Here is a 19,822-nt window from a genome sequence, read left to right on the forward strand (position 1 = left end):
CAACAGAAAGATTCTTAAATGCATTGGAACTGCAATATAAAGTGAACCGAATAAAACAGAGATGTATATATATTTACATGCATCACCCAGTTGAAGTTTCGGATGACATACCAACTGCAAGACATGTAGGAGAAATGCCAAACTTTTTGGCAATGACAATGTATTCCTACAAATAAAAGCAATAACTTTTGTTCATTAATTCAACTTATGAAAAAAATGATCCAAGAGATGCAGGGGTTGCTCAAGTAATTCATCTAACAAGACTAATGCAAGAAGAAGGCAAGTTCGCATAGATCAAGCTCAGCTCTTCCAATAAGAATAGCATAATGAGATCATGACGTGGAACTTTATGTAATATTTGTCAGACCAATCGGATAAAAAATGGTCCGTTGCAAAAGGTAAACTTGTGTTGCTTGTGTACAGTCATTTAGTGCATAGAATTATTAGACTTTGAACTTTCAAAAGTGAAGTAAAGCCATTCTTTTTAAATGTAGAAAATAAACAGCAACTCTAAGCTTTGTTTGTTCCCCAAAGGCTCTTATTCATTGAGCGTTGCAAAAGCATATTACCTTATTCATTTCAATTTTCAATTGAATGAACTCAGCAATAGCAAGCTTTGAGAAACAGCTGACATAAAAACAGATATTTATCATAGTTTTCTTGCAGACAGCCATCATCATCATTATCATCATCGTAACTAGCTAAAAGCCTTATCCCAACTATTTGGGAACTGTGTCAGGAATCCACATTTTCATTTTTTTTTTTCAAATATTCAAATATTATTTAAGGTATTAAGCCTTATTCTTCAATAACCATTTTGAGCAACCTATATTTATGAAACCATTGGTTCACCCAATTTCCTACGTAATCCTCTCAGCACTAATTTTATCAACTCATCTAACGAGTGCATTTTATATCCTTCATTGTACATGTCCAAACCAACTAAGTTTTTTTTCAAACATATTATATTCGATTAAAATCATTCAAACTTTTCCTTTAATATAATCTTTCTTTAATTTATCCTTTCTAATTTTGTCACAAATTCACCTTGACATTCTCATTTTATATTGTTCTCAATTAAAAATACTGACTTTTTAGAGCCCAACATTTAGATCAAGATTTTATTAAAAAAATACTTCACTTTAGATCCCAACATTAAGACAATTGCACAAAAATGAGTCAACTTGTATCTTATAATTAAAATATAATTAAAATAAAAATGAAGCATTTAGTATTTGAAAATGGCACCTCACAGTCATGGTACACCCACGAGAACACCCAAGATGACCCCGTCGGAGGAAAAGTTGATTTAGAGAGGAGAACAAGTGGAACCAATCAGCACCCTAAATATGTCTTAGCCGGAAGTGTCACGGATTTGGGCATGTTGAAACAGACTGCACAACTAGGAAGTTTGTCTGTTTCACTGAGCAAAGCGTGAAAATTTGGGTAATAACACATTAAACATTGAAAACGGTGATGACACAAATGAGGATGACCAGCTTCCATCTGAGGAGAAAAAGATGCACATAGTTCCAGCTCAGGCCGTGCGAGAGACTCTAACAGACTTCATAGTGAGTGTCCAAGGCAGTCTTGATTTCAAAAAACTGACAACAGAGGCATGGTAACCCCTGATAAAATAAATTCAGTCCATTAAAATATATAAACTCATTCCCGAGTTGTCCCTTCTAAGGGAGGTCCAACGTGTCAAAAAAGGGACCCTTTTGTGCCACGTCAGGAAGATTACATGGAGTTATTCAGATATTGAATTCAGTTCAGCATGACACCCATCATCAGATGTCTAGACGGGAGGGATGAACCACATGATGAAGATCTGTCTTAGGAGTCTGATGGGGAAAGAAATTTTTCAATGGGTTTCAGGTCCTATTAGTGAAAAGGAAGAGGTCTCTCCTGAGTGATTGTTAGTAAAAGTGGCGCAGTCTGCCATATATTTCACCACAGAGTTGATTTCTCCACATATATTGGCTTATCAGCTACATTTTCCCAAGTACGAGAAGTAGAAGAAGAAGGTTTTAGACTTAAGAGCTCAAGAGTTACATTACAAGTATCTACATATATATGCAGCTCCAACTTATGATGTGCCAAGAGAGGACGCATATCTATTCTATCAAGACATGTTGTGGAATGACAACAAATACAACATCCCGGGGGATTGCAACATCTCTGTTGTCATCAACTTGGCAAACTTGACTCTGTGCTACAAGAAACCAGAAGCTTCAACGAATAAAGTCAAAGCTCCCCCAACCCAGGGAGATTGAAGTAGGAGTTTGGGTCGCGATATTATAGTTGCTATAGTACTGTGATTCCTTTTTCCTCTTTGTCTTTTGTCTTTTTCTATTCTCTTTCTAATTTTATTTCCTTCCTATTCTAACTAATTGTACTTGTTATAAATATGTTGTTTGTTGTCTTAGGGTTAAATTTTTGTCTTTCAAATTTCATATTTCTGTCAGGACAGTTGCCGGCGTCCATTTTTTCCCTTCAAGGGTTGTATTTGAGGGATTCGGTGGTACTCTGGTTATATCTCTCTTCTGAGGTGGTGACTCTCTTCATCCTATTCCCTTCCAAATCCTCATCCGCCGCTCCAATCGTTACATCTCGCCGCAGTCGGCCACCACATATCCCGTTTCTTGTTCTATGTCGCCTCCAACTTCCCAACCGCCTTCCACTTCCTTCTAGCATTGTTGCTGCCCGTCATCAACCTTCCAGCCAACTGTCGCCATCCTCCTCCTAGCTGCTACCGGCTCTCGGTTCCACCTTCCAAGGATGCCAACCAGCCCCTGTCCAAACCTTCCACTACACCGGCAACTACCAAGCATCTCCTACACCTGCTATCCAGCCACCACGGAGCTCCGTCGTCCTCCCCTAGGGTGTTAATTGTGTCGTTTGTCATTTACTTCCTATATTGTGTCGTTGTTTTATTGGTTAAAAGTGTCGTTATTTTAAGCCCCTTTGAATTTCAGCAATATTTTTTTTTTCTATTGTAATTTGGGTTAACTCTAGTATTATAGGGTTAATAATAGTAGTCATATTAATTATTTTATTAAAATAAATAAATGTTATTAAATTTTATTAATTTTTAATAAATAATATCAATGATTAATTAGACAAGCAACTGCGAGAGATTGGGATTGATATTTGTGCAAAAGAAAAAGACAAAGTGAAGAAAGGTAAGGTTTTATGGTTTTATGCCTTGATTATATAAATAATTTTTACTAAAAGTGTTAGCAATTTAATATTAAAATTCTATGAATTAATAATGTTATTATAATTTGAAGAGCAAGGGAGAATCAAACCAATCATCTAAACAGTTTTTAGTAAGTTATGTTAAAATTATTTAAAGTAAATTCCTTTTATAGAATTAAAATTGTATTTAAGTATTATTTTAGGGTTATGTTAATTAATGACAGGAAACACATAAGAGAACAATTGAATTTGAAAGGATCATTTTATAGGTGAAATCAAAGTGATTAATTATTACTTTATTTATATTAAATTAATACTTTTATGTTTTTAAAATGTTTTGTTTTTATGCATATTAAAAAAAAAATTAGAATTCAATGAACATATGTGAAAGTGATTTGCATGTTTTATGGTTTCCATTTTTTTATCTTGTGATACAATAAATAAAATATTAAATGAATTTAATTATGGAAAGAAATAAAATAAAGTCTATCAGGAGTCACATCCTATAGTCTTAACAGAGGATCCTATTGTATTCGTGCACTTTAAAGAAAAAAAAAATAACATGATTGTGCATTTATAGCACAAAATGAAAAAAGAAATAAAATTTATTTTGTTTTTATGATACAAATTAGAAAAGGTTTTGACGGTGCTCCTAAGATGACTTCTAAAAGTAAAAGAAAAAATTAAATGAAAATGAAAATATAATTTATAACATAATTAAATTTCATTTTATAAAAATTAAAATAGGAAAACTTTTACTTTAGGATCAATAATTTTTTTGGAACATGCATATTAGATATTTGCATAATGATTTAATGCATAATAAATAATAGTTACTAAGTTTTTAAAAACAAAACTTCTTCCTTAACTGTCATTTTCAGGAAGAGAATTGATAGATTGATATGACTGATATAAGCTATTTGGTTTAAAGGAAAAAGAGAAGCACAATGATGATAGATACCAATTTATTTGTTACTATGCTTTATCAATTTTATCATTTTACTTGTTTTGTTGTATGATTGGATAGTCATATATATTTGTTAGAAAATTGTTTCTATGTGTATTTTGAATTAATGACTCTTTTTAGATGAATGTTATTGCGGACTAATCTTAAAATTTAAAAATGTCTTTCACCATCTATTCATCGTGCCCGCCTTAGTCAATTCTAATTTCTTGGTCAGAGTCGTGACACCTTTAATGTTGAAGATCAAATAGAAAGAAATAATGTAAAAATGACATTTCATAAAAACAAAGCACATGTTGAGCATGAAAGAAAATTTTCAAGAGAAAGAAAAGTGAACTTGCTATGAAAATTGGAGTCGAAATTAGGATCAATTTTCATTTCAAGTTAACAAAGAATCAAAATTCTCAATATGTAGTTGATCCAAACTAACAAAAACTCTCATAGATGCATGCTTTAATACTGGCCATTTTAGTTTCAAACAATAACGGACACAAGTTTCATACTTTCCAAATTGAACTGGGACAATACCAACATGCAAACCTGTAAGAAGCATGTATGCACTAGCTTTGGGTTGTTTAACACACAATCAGAAGAGTTAATTAGCCTCTCCATTTGAGGTCCACATTATGAATCATTCACTTCTATTTTTTCCTTGTTTCACATGATGTTAGCTTTTCAACTTTGCCCTAATCCTTCTCTTTTGTACTTATTTCCATTTATTATATCTTCCCACATTATTAACATATTTTCTCCATCCATTGTAAATTCCTAAACCAGCCATCACTATTGATTAGCCCAATCTTGCCCCAAGTAAGTGCTACCACAATCTGTCTCGACAACATAGCAAGTACTATTGTTTTTCCATAGAATTGACATTGAAGTCCTTGTGATAACGTTTATCATGATACTAAATATTTTCCTTTTTATTCTTAGCTTAGATTCTTCAATTTAAATCCTCACAGATACATTCACATGTGTAAAATTATACCAGCAAAAGATCATTTATTACTATTACCCTATAATTGCTAGCTTCACATTCTAAATTTTACATATCATCCATACATTTTCTATTTTTTTCTACTATAAAAGCTATGCACTCTGGCTTCAAAAGCTATTCTTTATTGACTTTCATATGAGCTGATTTTCCTTTACCATGTTTTTTTTGAATCAGTCATTAAATATAAGTAAATAAGAAAAAGGAAACAATGCATACATGAACAGCAGCTTTCAAAATAGGATTTGAAAGATTGTATCTAGATTCACCTTCAGAGTACTTTCCTGGCAAAGAAATATAAGCAAAATGAACAATCGAAGGGCTTAATATATTGAATTGAATATATCACTGTTGGTTCAGAACCTTTGTAGATATTGAATCTTGCATCATTTGGGCCAGCATCAGTAGAAAAATATTTTCCGGATAGTATTCCCATGGCCATTGGGCTGTAAGCCAACATGCTAATCCTGTAAGGTTTTCAATAAACAAAAAAATTAATGAGTAAATCAAGGAAACTCCTGCTACTAAGTTCATAATTTCAAATTAATCTAGGCATAGGGTTTTATGGGACATTTACCCTAAGAAAATCCTGAATCACTTGAAGAAAAGAAGTCTTTTAAGTGGTTTTCTTTCGACAAATAGTTAGCCCAAAAACAGCTTCTATATTCTACTCATGAACTAATTGAATCAAGAATAAAGTATATAAAGATACCAAAAAGGTTATGTAAGCCATTCCAAAAGTTAATAGAACCATGGAAACTACTGTTTGGGACTTATTAAACATCTCAAATGTGCATGTCCACAAAAGGGTTAGACGGCATATTTGTTGCATACTAGAAATGATGGGAAGGTAAAGATCTTTACGGCATTTCATTCACAACAAACACTAGCTATATGCACATACACAGTGCAAATTAGATGGGTATTCCTATAAATTATAGAAAACTACTGATACGATGATACAAAAAAAAAATTTACCTTTCATGATGGCAGCACTCAGCTAATCCAGAGTCAAAATTTCGACAAACTAAGTTGTAGGAGTTCTGCGATAATAATTGGTAATTTGTCTTGAAAATCTAATAGGGGATAAAAATATTTTATTGAACAGCTATAGGAAACTTTTCTGACCTGAAGCGACACTATCTTATGGTCCAAGTTACCACCTTTAGCAATTTGAAGAAACTTCATTACCCCGTAAGCAGTTTCATTGCTTAAACCAATGTATCTTATCTACAAAATGAATATAAATATGTTACCTTGTATTATATGACTAGGGGCATTTACAACATATCACACAATTCCGATGTATTTAACATATCTAACACCTAAACTTTGCTTTTCATATTTAAACCACCCAAATCTTTCATATCACATAAAATACCACCATTTTAACTTTTACCACCATTTTAACTTTTAAATTAAAAAGTGGAATCGCCTTTTAATGCACGGGTAAAGTGACATGTATGTAAAATCTTCGTATTTGATAATTCATCCAGCAAACAGCTATATCAGTGCAAAATAAATCTAAGAGCATACCTTACCAGCAGAAATAGCTTTGCCAAGAGCATCAAGTTGTTCCTCTATAGGAACAGAGCTGTATTGATAGCTTGGACAATATTCAGTTTCACCAAACATGGGAACATAACTAAAATACAGAAGAAAATTGCAAGACTTAGGAAGAAAACTTTGGAAAACACAAATTAAATTGTAGAGAACTCTCAAGGAATAGGTGACCCCAATCAACATAAGGTTAACCAGAACCAGAAATTGCAGCATAAGAGAATTACTAAAATATAGAAGCAAGCATACCGGTCAGGCCAATGTATCTGATATAGATCAATGTAGTCGGTCTGCATCCTCGACAGGCTGAATGAAGCAAAAATAACCATTAAGAATTTTGAAGTATTAATGAACCAAACATTATCAATTAAAGAAGAAAAAGAACAAATTAATAAACAACATCCAACCATCCAGTGGAATTTTTCTCACAATCAAATAAATGTATAAAACTAAGATTCATCCAGTGTCATAAAATGCTCAAAACAATATATACATCTCAAAAATTCCATCTAGGTTTGTTCGGGACAGTTTTCTGTCTGCTTTATGTTTTAAACCACCACCACAGATCTGTTTGGGAAAGTATTTTTTTGTTGTTTTCTATAAATCTTTATGATGGGAAACTGTTTTTTTCAACCTAACTTGTTAAGATCTGGTGGTTGTAAGAAAACTATTGTCTGATTTTTTTGTAAAATATATATATTTATAATTCACACCACAATTTTCTAAGTAGTTTCTGCACCACAATTTTACAACCACTAAGTAGTTTCTGCACCACAATTTACAACCATATTTTTAAAAAATTGCAGCCGCCCCAAGCAGACACCCTTAACGAGCACAGTCCCAGGAAATTCTGACATTTAACCCTTTTAATCCTTTATTTCTGTCAAACAAATAGTCTCAAGCTCGACTCGAACAACCTAATATCAGAGCTTTCCATTACTAATTTATCACTCGTTCATAATGCAGATACATATCAATCAAAATGACACAAAACTTCTGTGTAAATCTATATTAACCATAATTTAAATATACACCACTTTGGATCCATTAACATGCTTCAAACAAACAAATTTACAGTCACTATCCGTACACATACAAAACTTACCTAGACCTCCTTCCAAATTAATAATTTGTCACAAGTTGTCACGACTTGGCCCAGTGCTTGTAATCAACCAAGATGGGAACAGACGGTTGGACGGTAAAATTAACTTTTTCTTTTATTACAATTCTATCACTAACGGTTTTCAATCCAAATAAATTGAAAGAGTCAATAAGAAAAATAGTTAAAATAAAAAAAAATAAATTTTTACCTTACCTCTGAGTTGTTCAAGTTTTCTATATACATTTCATTTTTTATTGTTCATCTTTTAATAAAATGATTAAACATGTATTGTTAGTTTAAAACAATAATGAGCTAAAAATGTTCGTAAGTACACATACTTTGAAACCATTGTAACGTAACGAAAATGAAATAATATGCATGTAGGTTAAATTTTAAGTAAATCAATATTAAAGGATTTGATAATTTATGAATCTGATTGAACACGATATTATATAATATTCAATGTGTTTTACAATATCAGTAATACATTTATAACATTTTATATTTATACAACCGTCACAAAAGCACCGTCTAACATTAAACTAATAAAGACACGTCAATATTAATACCTTTCTCAATTTACGTTATGGGTATCTTAGCGTTTCCCCACTAATACCATAAAGCAGTGAGCTCCATCACAGCCAAATATACACATGTAAGCAATCAAAACAGTCAATTTCATTCTTATTTTCATATCATTCAGTACATAATATAATACATTGAATTAAGCAATAAATAAATATATATAAATTTCAATAACATATAATTCAATATGATCAAATGAACTCAAAAAGTAGATAAATCATTTTAATTTTAGTCTTCCAGTATAAAATCCATCTAAACAAATAATAGGATGTATCAGATTTACAAGTACTCGCCTCGATCATAGTTGATTTCCATGTTCTTAACTTTTGTCACCAGTTTAAAATTGACACCTATTAAATATATAGACGTTCACGTCACTAAATTTTATCATATTATTTAATTATGCTTTAATTAGTATTAATTTTTAATTATTATCTTATTATGTTATTATTAATTATAATTTCAATTCTTCAATTTCAAATTTAATCATTGCAATTAATACTAATATTAAATAAACAAATATTTTTGGGAAATAAAACTCTAACATTTCATTACTGTCGTCAACTTTTTTCGATCCAAATTTGAAAGTTATATAGCTTGAATCCAAATTTAATTAAATATTACGTTTAACAATTAATAATAAAACATATATATCAAATTCACAAATTAATATTTCAAAACCCTAACTTATCTTAACCGGTTTGGTTCAGTACTTCTCGCACGAGTCGTTTCCTCCCTCTTGTTCTTATGCTCAAAGTCGTTGACTCTTGGATCGATTCCCCTACATGCCAAGTCTTTTTCCCTCTCCTTATATGGTACGCTAGCTCCTCTCCTTTGCAGTTCGGTTCGGCTAGGATTGCACACCTACAGTACTCTCCTGTTCATGTCTCCCGGTTGCGATATCCTTCTTTCTCTTCGCGCACAAAGGCTCGCTCCTCCTTCCTCCTGCTCAAACCGCACCACAGGAGCTCGATTCTTCCTCTTCTTTTGCACAAGAAACCATCAATGCTCTTCTTCTTCTTCCTAGGTTCGTCTCTCGCGTGCCCTACAAGCACATGAGTCGCCCAAACAATCAAAATTAATGCTGACACCTTTCCTTTGCTTGAATGTGGAGTCATCATCAAGGTATGTGACTTCCTTCATCTCCTTCCTTTTCTTCTTCTATGGCCCCTGCTCTCTTTCTCGCCTCTTCTTAAATGTCGCAAGAGTTGCTCGATATGACTCTCTATAGCATTGCTTGATGTGACTCTCCTGCTCGACACAACTCTCTATTGCTCTGCTAGATACAACTCTCCTGCTCGATAGGACTCTGATGTAACGGTGGCGTTAATAGGAGAAAATAATACCAGGCATTACACAAGTAATGAGCATTTGCATGGAATAAACTCTAATTGGCCAGTGAACTTCTACAATTAATAAACAGTGGTATTAAGAATATTCTTCGATTCAAAAGGGTGCCTGAGATAAAAACAACAAAGGGGCATTTACCTACATACCACTCAATTCCTATGTATTTACACATCTTACACCAATATTTTGCTTTTTACAAAAAACACTCAAATCTTTGATATCACATAAAAAACACTGCCTTTTCATTCATCGGTAAGGTGGTCTGCATGTTCAAATTTTGTTAGATATGTAAATATAAAGGAATTAAGTGGGATGTATGTAAATCTTCCAACAAAAACAACAGGATGGTCAAGTTACAGCTAAAAACAAACCTGCCGTCAATGGCTGTTAAAATGTTGCCAGCATCCAAAGACTTGGGCCCCTCTCGAATCCAAGTCATCTGACCAGAAGGCCCGGCAACCTGAAGATGGACGAAATTAAAATCCTCATTCCAAAAAAAGAAAAACCAGAAACAAGCTAGAGGACTAATAGATGAGGTTATGACTGTTCAGCTATAGGAGAAGATGTAGTTGTGCGGGAAACAGGCTAACGCGCAGGTTTCAAATGGTCATTTAGATATGTCACGAGCTTCCGAAAGGAAAAAAAAATTAAATTCTAGCTATAAGATGTAGAAATGTGAAAACAAGATAGCTTCAACATGCATAATAAAAAAAGATGGTAATGAGAATAGATTTGGAATTAGGGACAATAAATTAAATTACGGCAGGAGCATGCTGCTTGTAGGAATACTAGCAGAGGTAGAAAAAGAACTTATTGTCTCAACGTTGCATAAAAATTCTACCCACACGTAAATATGATAAACAATACGATGCAGGTGCTGACGAAGAGGGAGCAGCAGGAAAATCCCATGTATTTTTTCATCTGGACCGAACCAGTCCAGAGACGGGAGGGCCAATCAGCCGTTCCACTACGGATTAGAGCCTCATTTCCATAGGGGGTTCCAATCTGAGTTATCAAGGGCTTATATATGCGTTTCCTTTGTCTTAGGATTTCAGCTTTCTGAGTTTTCTATCAAGAATGCTGCTGGCATCTCATTGTTCTCTCCTAGGGCTATATCCGAAGGCGAGAAGGTGACCCGGCTCTAACTCGTCCTACGGCAGTGTTTATCTAATGTTTCATGCTTCCCACCACTCCTCCACTGCCACAATTTTCATGGTTGCTGCCGCCACCCAGAAAACAGCCTTTTCGCTGTTTTCCTGCAGCCAACCATTGCTGCCAGCCCTTCCAGCCGCCTCCCGCTTTTACTGCAAGCCCCTTCCGCCACCTACCTAATTGCTGTCGCCCCCCCTCCCAGGCACCTCCCGCCTGCTTCTACCCTCTTCCAGACATCCCTAACTCACTGCCGCCTCTTCCAGCTACCCCCAGTTTGCTGTTGGCTGCAACTCACTGCCACCTCTTCCAGCCGCCCCCAATTTGCTATCGACTCCTCCAGCCACCTACCTACTTGCTGCTGCCCCCTTCCAGCCACCTCGAGTCTGCTGCCACCCCCTTCCAACCACATCCAACTTGTAGCCACCTCTTCCAACCACCTCCAACTCGCTGTCGTTCACCACCCAGCCCAATTTAGCCACTATTTCTCCTTGAACAGCAGCCCCACCGCCTTCAACCTCAACCCTTGTTGAGCTTGTGTTGAGTCTTTCTTATTTCCTAGTTCCAAGTGTTTCTGATTGTAACCTCTATTTGCTTTCCGTAATAATATATGTTTTTCCAGTAGTGGTTTGGGCTTAACTCTAGTATTATTTGGTATCAAAGCTAGCCTAAACCTAGTCCTATCCTAGGGTTTCTAGTATCCTCCATACCCAAACCTATCTCCCCCCCCCACCAAAAATTTTCTTTCCACACCCTACACACCGCCTCCCACCCATCCAACCCTAAGCCCTAACTATGCCGCCAAGAAAACAATTGTCCAAACCTGACCAAGACTTTACCATGGGTGATATACAATGAATACTCCGCCAAATGTTACAACAACTCCAGGTGACCATGGAAGAGGTCACTGTTGATTGTAATAGTGAGATTCGTGGAGAACCAGAAGAGCGCTTATCATAAGGGTGACTTCAATGAAGAAGAGAATCGATCTGGGCATTTCGGAATTTAGTATTAGAGGCGGCCGAGAGAAGAAGTGCCTATCGGAGGGCACAGAGATCTTGGAGTTTAAGGTGGACCTACCAAGCTTCGATGAGACGATGAATCCAGCTGATTTTTTTTAGTGCATGCAGACTGTTGAGAAGATCTTTGAATACAAGAATGTGTCAGATCACAGAATTTAATGAAGAATGCTTCTTTATTGTGGGAAAACATAAAGAGGAAGTGATAGAGAGAATGACGAGACAAAATCAGATCTTGTAGAAAATGAAAAGGCAATGCAGAGATAGTATCTACCCCTGCACTACCGTCAAAATATTTTCATTAAACTTCACCATTTGCAGTAGAAGAAGCTATCAGTGTAGGAATATATGTCATAATTTATGCAGTTCAAGTTAAAATGTGAATTGAAAAAGATAGAGAAGCATTCCATAGATATTTGAGATGTTTGAAGCCTGCCATTAGTAATATGGTATAACTGCAAACCAATTAGATACTGGGGGACGTGCAAACTTTAACACTAAAGGTGCAAAGACAGGAGAGACAGCAGAGGTATCAGCCTCAATTCAAACAACCCACTACAGCAGTAGACCCTAGAAGGAGCAAGCGGGGAGAAGTGGGAAGGACTGGATAGGATATTCATAAGGCTGATCATAGTGGGAAGAAGCTTGAGAACAGTAGCACGCCCGGTACAGTTCCAGCCCTGAAATACTTCAGATGCCACGGATATGGTGACATCGCCTCCAGCTACCAGACAAGTTGTGTGGTGTCATTTACCAAAAAGGGTGTCGTGGAGGAAGTGAGTGATGATGAAGAAGCTGAGGATCGGGGTGAGGAATACCAGTTCCCGGGAGATGGAGGAGAAATGCTCGTTGTAAGAAAACTTCTGCAGACGGAACAACAAAGGGATCGCTCATGGTTGAGGCACAATATATTTCGCACCAGGTGTATGTTGAGAGGGAAAGTTTGCTGCCTCATTATTGATGGAGGAAGTTGTGGGAACTTGGCTCTGCTTTCATGGTAAAGTTGGATTTGGTTGCACAATAACACTCCAAGTCCTATTCTCTGACGTGGTTGAAGAAAGAAAACAAGATACGAGTAGATCAGCATTGTCCGATAGAGTTTTCCATTGGAGATCAACTACAAAAACAGGTGTGGTGTGACGTGGTAGAAAATCAATCTATCTAACAAAACTATTTCAACTAGGCTTCATGATTTTTTCATTTTAGGGAGAGCAGATATTATACTGAAAGCAGATAGAGGTTACAATTAGGGATACTTGGAACTATGAAATAATAAAGACTCAACATGAGCTCAATTAGTGTTGAGGTTGAAGGTGGTGGGGCTGCAATTTAAGGAGAAATATTGTGGTGTAACAAAACTATTGTTCGGTGCCTCCTACAATAACGGTATACTATTGATGAACGTCAATCTTAATCGACAACAAACAAGCAATAGTGATTATTGAGAACGTGCAATAGAAAATCAATGTACTTGGATGAAAACGATGTTCGATTGAGATCGATGAAAAGAAACAAGAGATGGGAAAAGGGTGGATGTTGGCATTGCTTGACAGCTAATGGATGATAGCATATAAATAAAATGAACAAGTGATCGGGGCTAGATGACCGATTGGTGACAAAGGGTAGATAACCAACCAGCAATAGAGGACCAACTATGTCGATATATAGTAAGGGATAGGCAATGTCAATAGTTAGGGGTAAACCCATGTATTATAGAGGGTCGGCAGAGGGTTGAGGGTGGACGGTTTGCCCACCCTAAATTGCAAAATTTTATTAATAAAGAGGAGGCAATTTGATCATTGCCCCTCTTAAATATATCAATTTGCCCAATTATCCCTTGCCAAGGCTACAAATGAACTGAGTCGAGTATGAGCCTATTCAAGCTTAATTCTCATGTAGTTTTATCAAATCATCAATCAGATCTATTGATCAAATGTTTAAACCTTGATAAATAAAAATAATTCAAATAAGTTTAAAATTAATCTTTTTTTTATGTTTTTTTATTTTTTTATAACAAAGATCTAAATAAGAACGGCATGCCCACAAATTGCTAGAAAAAATTGGTTGGGTGTGTTGCTCCTTTAGATTTAAACAACAATATACATAAATCCCTTTCAGACGTGGGAAAAAATACTTTCCATATGTGAAAGCCTCAGAGGGCATGGCGAGACCACGGGTCTTTTCTATTAGAAAACTCTACCACAGTTACATTTTAGGGGCATTTCATACATATCACCCAATTCCTATGTATTTACATATCCAATACCTAAACTTTTATTTTTTCATTTATAACACTCAAATCATTCATATCACATCAAACAAATTACCATTTTAATTTTTAAAAAGTGAAATGCAAAAATTGAAGTGATATGTATGTAAAAATTGAAGTTTAGGTGCTAGATCTGAAAATACATAGTAATTGAATGGTATGTAGGTAAATGTTCCCATTCAAAAATACCACCATTTTAATGTCATGGCACTCTTGTTTTCTTTGCTTAAATAAAAAATTAATTCTACATAATCTTAAGTGAATCAAAATAGTAAATAAAAAAAATATGAAATAGAATTATAGCTAGTCTGAAGGAGTAGATTCATTTATTATTATTTATATATATATATTTATTTATTTATTTAATATTTTTTTGTAATTAGTGTGAGCTTCATAAGAAACTTATAATTTCATTAAATTATATTTAATGTGAAACTTCATGCAAAAACAAGGAATTAATTTAAAATTTTACTTTTAATTAATTTTTTTATTATGTATTGGTTAATAATAAAAAAATTAATTAAATGTTAAACTCATTCTAATCTCATTTTATCTAAATTAAATTATAACTTACATTAGATTTTAAGTTAATATCGAGAACATCTTATTGAGCTTCAAACGATCTTGTTACGATTATAAACGAGTTGAAAAATATGTGTTCAAGCTTGTTCATTTATTAATCAAGTATTTATAAAAATATTCAAGCTCGTTCAATTACTTAATTAAATGAACATAAATGAGCTATGATTGACTAAGCCATGAGTAACTTTTCAAACGCTCGATTCATTTGCAGCCTGCTCAAACTCGCTCTCAAGGCATGACGCATGCCTTACTCTTTGTCTCTCTAACAAGTCAAAATCGTCCTCACCCCGCCCTTCATTGTGACGGCTTGGAATCCTACATAGAAACCTTCCCAGTCATCTGCTCGAAGCGTCGAATTCGTTTTCTAGTCCCGCCTGAAAGTTCCCTCCTCTCTCGACATTCAGTCAAAGAAGCCTTTGGTTTAACTTTACATAGAATATTCTAATTTTTATAGATTTTTTACTTTTATTTTCATACATTCACTTTATAACTAGAATATCGGTCGAGTTAACATGAAAAGATCTCAATCAGAGAGTAAGAGTAAGCAAAGATAGTTCAGGTAAAGTGATCGATATTCTTTTCTATTTTATACATTTAAGTTTACTTTATATAACTTGTTATTTTGCATAATTATTATTCTTAGACGAAAATCTATCATAAATTGGGAATTGATAGTAATTCAAGAGAAAATCAGTTCATATATGATGATGAATGATAATTTATTTTTAAAATAGCCAATAATTTATTTTTGTTTTTAAAAAATTATCAACTGTATGCCTTTTATTTTAAAAATGAGTAATGATAAAATACATTGAAAACATTATAATATTTTTCAATTCATCAATGCTAATGAAATAGAAGATTTGTTTTAAATTATGTGTTGTTCCTTTTATTTTTTATAAAACAGTGGCAGATGACATGGATGGATGACAGTGGAACAAACATCACCAATAGGTAATAGTGGATGACAATAGACAAAAACATTAATGGTCGATATTGCACAAATTACGAGAATAAATAATGACGAGTAAAGGACATTGATGGGTGGCGAGGAGACAGATTTTGGTGATAGGCACTGCTAATGAGCAAAGATGGACAGCAATGTGAAGTCAATTGATGACATACATGAGACTACGGATATCAACGTCGATAGACAATAGATTTGCTATGGTGGACATTAGCGTCAATCGACAATAGAATGGCAACAATGGATGAAAACTCAAGATTCTCTAAGAATCTCAAATTTATCTTTGCTAAAAAATTTCCCATAAATCTACAAGAATATGACCAATTTATAAATTTCTATAATTATTTCTATCAAGATCCTAAAAACTCCATCAAACAATCCACTTTGATCAATTAATATGTGGGCATATTAATGCCTTAACGAGCTCAAGCAACTTGGACACATTAACTTTGTTTCATTAAGATGTTTGTTTTACAATAAGCATGCAAACTTTGGTGAATGTTTCACCTCCAAATGACTTTGAGAAGTTTTCAATTATGATTTTGATTGTTTGATGTAGAACCGCCAAGACTATGTTCAACTCATTCCAGTACCAAAATAGTTTGTCTCATCAAAAAAAAATTGCTAAAGTTCACTAAAAATGGATTTCAAATTATATTATAATCAATGTTGTACCATAAGATCTAAAATATTATTTCAAAATCATTGTATTATCAAGTGAGTTTTTTGGTAGTGTATCAGTTGACCTATTAATGTCAAACATTAAAATTTATAGGTCTGAAAAATACTATAAGTGATACCCGTTTTAGGGATCCTAGAAGATATTTAGGAAACGAAATTAGCAGGGAGGTGGTAGTGGAATAGCAAGGGATGATTTAGGGGCGGTCGACAGAATTTGGAGAGAGATAAATGACGTTCAATGGCTGTCTCGGCTGTAAATAACAAAGAAGTTGTTGAAACAATGATGTAAGAATGTTGAGAAGGTTCGCTGCATGTTCTGTCGACCGCCCCTACAACAATGATGTATAAATGACGTTCAATGGCTGCCCCTACATTAAAAATAACAAGCAGCAACGTATCACTTGCAAAAAGAAAAAGAACACAACACTCCATTGAAGTAATACTTCAACATAAACAACTAACATTTTGTTGATGGTATCCATTGAAACCAACTCGGTAACTTCATCATCATTAATTGATGTCGCAACAACTCCACCACTAATAGGGTAACCTCAAATTAATTGTGTTCCTAACAAAATTAAGATTGAGGACATGAAGGATTATGAACCTTAATTGTTCAATTAACGGATGTAGAGGACTTTATAGTGTTCTATTCTGACTGCCAACAAATGTTGGCACAAAGTTCTTTGCTTTGGTCAAACCACCATTGAAAAACTAGCATTAATCTTAAAACATGAAAATTCATTTCAGGTAAAATTGTTGAACAAAAAAATAGATCATAAATCCAAGTCAGTCAATATCAATTATAATTTATATATAGTTTGTGTATTATATATTATTGATCATCGTAGTTAACGTAATGTTTCCTTCCATTATGAAGTCTCAAATGACACAAATTAATTTGCGGAAATAAAGATTGAATTGAACTGGAAACGTATTAATAATGCTTCCTATTCATCTTTTTTTGTCAAATAGTTTAAAATAGAGTGCACATATCTGCTCAACCATTAATAAAAGTTTAAATCTTTTCTACTACGATTTACAACATTAAACGTTACAACATATGTTACAATCGTAACCAAAAAATTAATTTTCAGTACGCCAATCTACAAAAATATTAAATATTTGCATAATCAAAATTTTTACTCAACAATATCTCCATAATAGTGCAATATCTCCTAAATTATTATATCCTCTATTAAAAACACTAATTAATTTCAAAATCTTAGAAGAAGACATAATAAACACCTGGTCAAAAAAAATACAAAACACAAAATTCAATATATCACAAGTACATTAAATCAAGCAAAAAATTAACAAAAATGCTACAAAAGTTAACTTTACAAACAGATCATATAAAAGCAAATTTGGCAAGAAAAAAGACAAAAAAGAAACAAGAGTTTTTCCAATGAAAGATTAAATGGCTTGAAAGAGAAGAGGTGGAAATGAGGAATTTAAAGAGGAAATAGAACACCACGACCTTCAATTGTTGGCCTTGGCTAGCTTGCTATTCGAAAAGAGATCTCAAAGAAAAAAAAAGAATAAAATGTAGTTTGTCAATGATCTGACCAACAATATAGATGTCATGTCAACAAGTTGTTATGTCACAAGCCAGACCCGGGACTTAGAATTAACAAAGGTAGGAATAGAAAATCAAACGATATTAATTAATTTTTTTCTATTATCATTTCTATAACTAACATATAATCATCCAAAAACAAATAAAAGAATCACTATATAAAGTAAGTTAAAGTAATACAGTTAAATTTACCTCATTTCCGATTTTTCACGTCTTCTATAAATATTTCATCTATTATTCATTTTTTAATCAAATGATTAACCTTGAAATATTAATTTAAAACAACAATGAGCTACAAAAGCCAGTAATTACATCTACTTCTAAACTACAATAATGGAATAAAATGGAAAAAATATACATGTTAGTCAAAAGTACTATAAATTAATATAAAAATACCACATATGTTACTTTTTTAGATATGATCATTCATAACAATTCATAACATTCAATATGTTTTATTATATTAGTAACATGTCTATATCATTTTATATATATAAAAATGTCACAGGAGCGCGGTCTAAAATTATACCAATAAAGATATATCAATATCAATATTTTTTTTCTATTTACACGCACGGATATCTTAATCTCTCGCTAATAACATAAAAGGGTGAATTTCATCATAATCAAGCATTCACATACAATCAATCTATGCAGTTCATATCATTCATATATTTTTTTCATTCAATTCTACCTTTAAATAATGTGTAATATTCGTATTTCCAATATTTGTGTGTGTGCTCATCACAATGTTATCACCAATATCTAAAATAGCATATAAATCATAGTAGAATGGTGCAATCAAGTTTAAGTAATAATCAATGAATTCGGCTTAGAAGAAACAAAAATGACAATAACTTAAAAGTAAGAGCACTCACTTTGATCTCTTGATAATTTTTTTTTTCCTTCGCTATCACTTCCTTTCTAATTGAGTGTTTAATTATAAATATAACGATAATTGTCAGTTGGTTTTATTTACTTCTTTTGGTAAATAGCATCTTTCTTTTATTCAATTACATAAATTCAATTCGCGTTTACACTTAATTAAGTATATAAATCATAATTAATGTTTAGTGCTCGAAATTGAATTATTAACCTTCATATGATAATATTAATTTTTTTCTTGTTTTTTCTCTACCATAATCTTATTTAAATTATTAATATTTACTTCTATTAAAATTTCTCTTATTTTGTCATTAATTTAATATGAAAGCTTCTTATTTATTGTATTAAAATATATATTTCAACATAACTCTTATCGTTACTAGATTTGACTACTCATTTCTTTGATTTTTTTTTGTTGAAATTAAAAGGGCTTCCCTTATTCAATTTTAAAAATCATCATCAAATATATCTTCTAATGTATAATATTCTTAAACAACTAATTAAATTTGATATTATAGTGTTAAAACATATATAACGTATAATAGAAATGCTTAATTAAAATTATCTCAATTTTATCGACCTTTTGGTAACAATTATAATTTCACATGACTTCAACTCCTTCATCGCTCGAACGAAAAAATTGTTTCACCTTTCCACCTCATACTACTTTTTATCACTTGTTACTTCTATGTCTTATTTGTTTTGCTCGCTTCCTCAGATGCAGTAAGACATTGGATGTATGTTCCAACGCACATTAAACCTTCCGTCTTCATCTTGATTGATCCCACACAAGCACACTATAGTTTCTCGATTCACAGTCATTAATCATAGGCAGTTTGGCTCTCGATTTCGCACGCTCTAGTCGTTCGAGCTTGAAGACCATTCCACCTACCCTAGTGTAAGACCTTACTTGCTCATTCATTTGCATTTGTCCC

The 19,822-nt window shown here is 33.2% G+C and overlaps 1 protein-coding gene across 25 annotated transcripts in view; it reads right to left on the minus strand.

The window, feature by feature from the left end:
- Positions 1-19,822, minus strand: part of LOC110021618 (protein tas-like) — a 34,594-nt gene that overhangs the window by 12,126 nt on the left and 2,646 nt on the right. For 9 of the 25 annotated variants that reach the window (XM_020720190.1, XM_020720214.1, XM_020720331.1 and 6 more), the window contains 8 exons: positions 10,128-10,216; positions 6,969-7,025; positions 6,696-6,804; positions 6,288-6,389; positions 6,138-6,202; positions 5,523-5,626; positions 5,379-5,443; positions 112-166 (listed from right to left, as the gene is read on the minus strand). In XM_020720190.1, the coding sequence (XP_020575849.1) occupies positions 112-166; positions 5,379-5,443; positions 5,523-5,626; positions 6,138-6,202; positions 6,288-6,389; positions 6,696-6,804; positions 6,969-7,025; positions 10,128-10,216 (646 nt within the window). Of the gene's footprint in view, positions 1-77; positions 167-5,378; positions 5,444-5,522; positions 5,627-6,137; positions 6,203-6,287; positions 6,390-6,695; positions 6,805-6,968; positions 7,026-10,127; positions 10,217-19,822 lie in introns of all 25 variants that reach the window. The other 16 variants (XM_020720197.1, XM_020720259.1, XM_020720252.1 and 13 more) reach the window with 6 other exon arrangements.

Source organism: Phalaenopsis equestris, unplaced genomic scaffold (genome assembly GCF_001263595.1).
Source record: "Phalaenopsis equestris unplaced genomic scaffold, ASM126359v1 Scaffold000002, whole genome shotgun sequence".
NCBI lineage: Eukaryota > Viridiplantae > Streptophyta > Magnoliopsida > Asparagales > Orchidaceae > Phalaenopsis > Phalaenopsis equestris.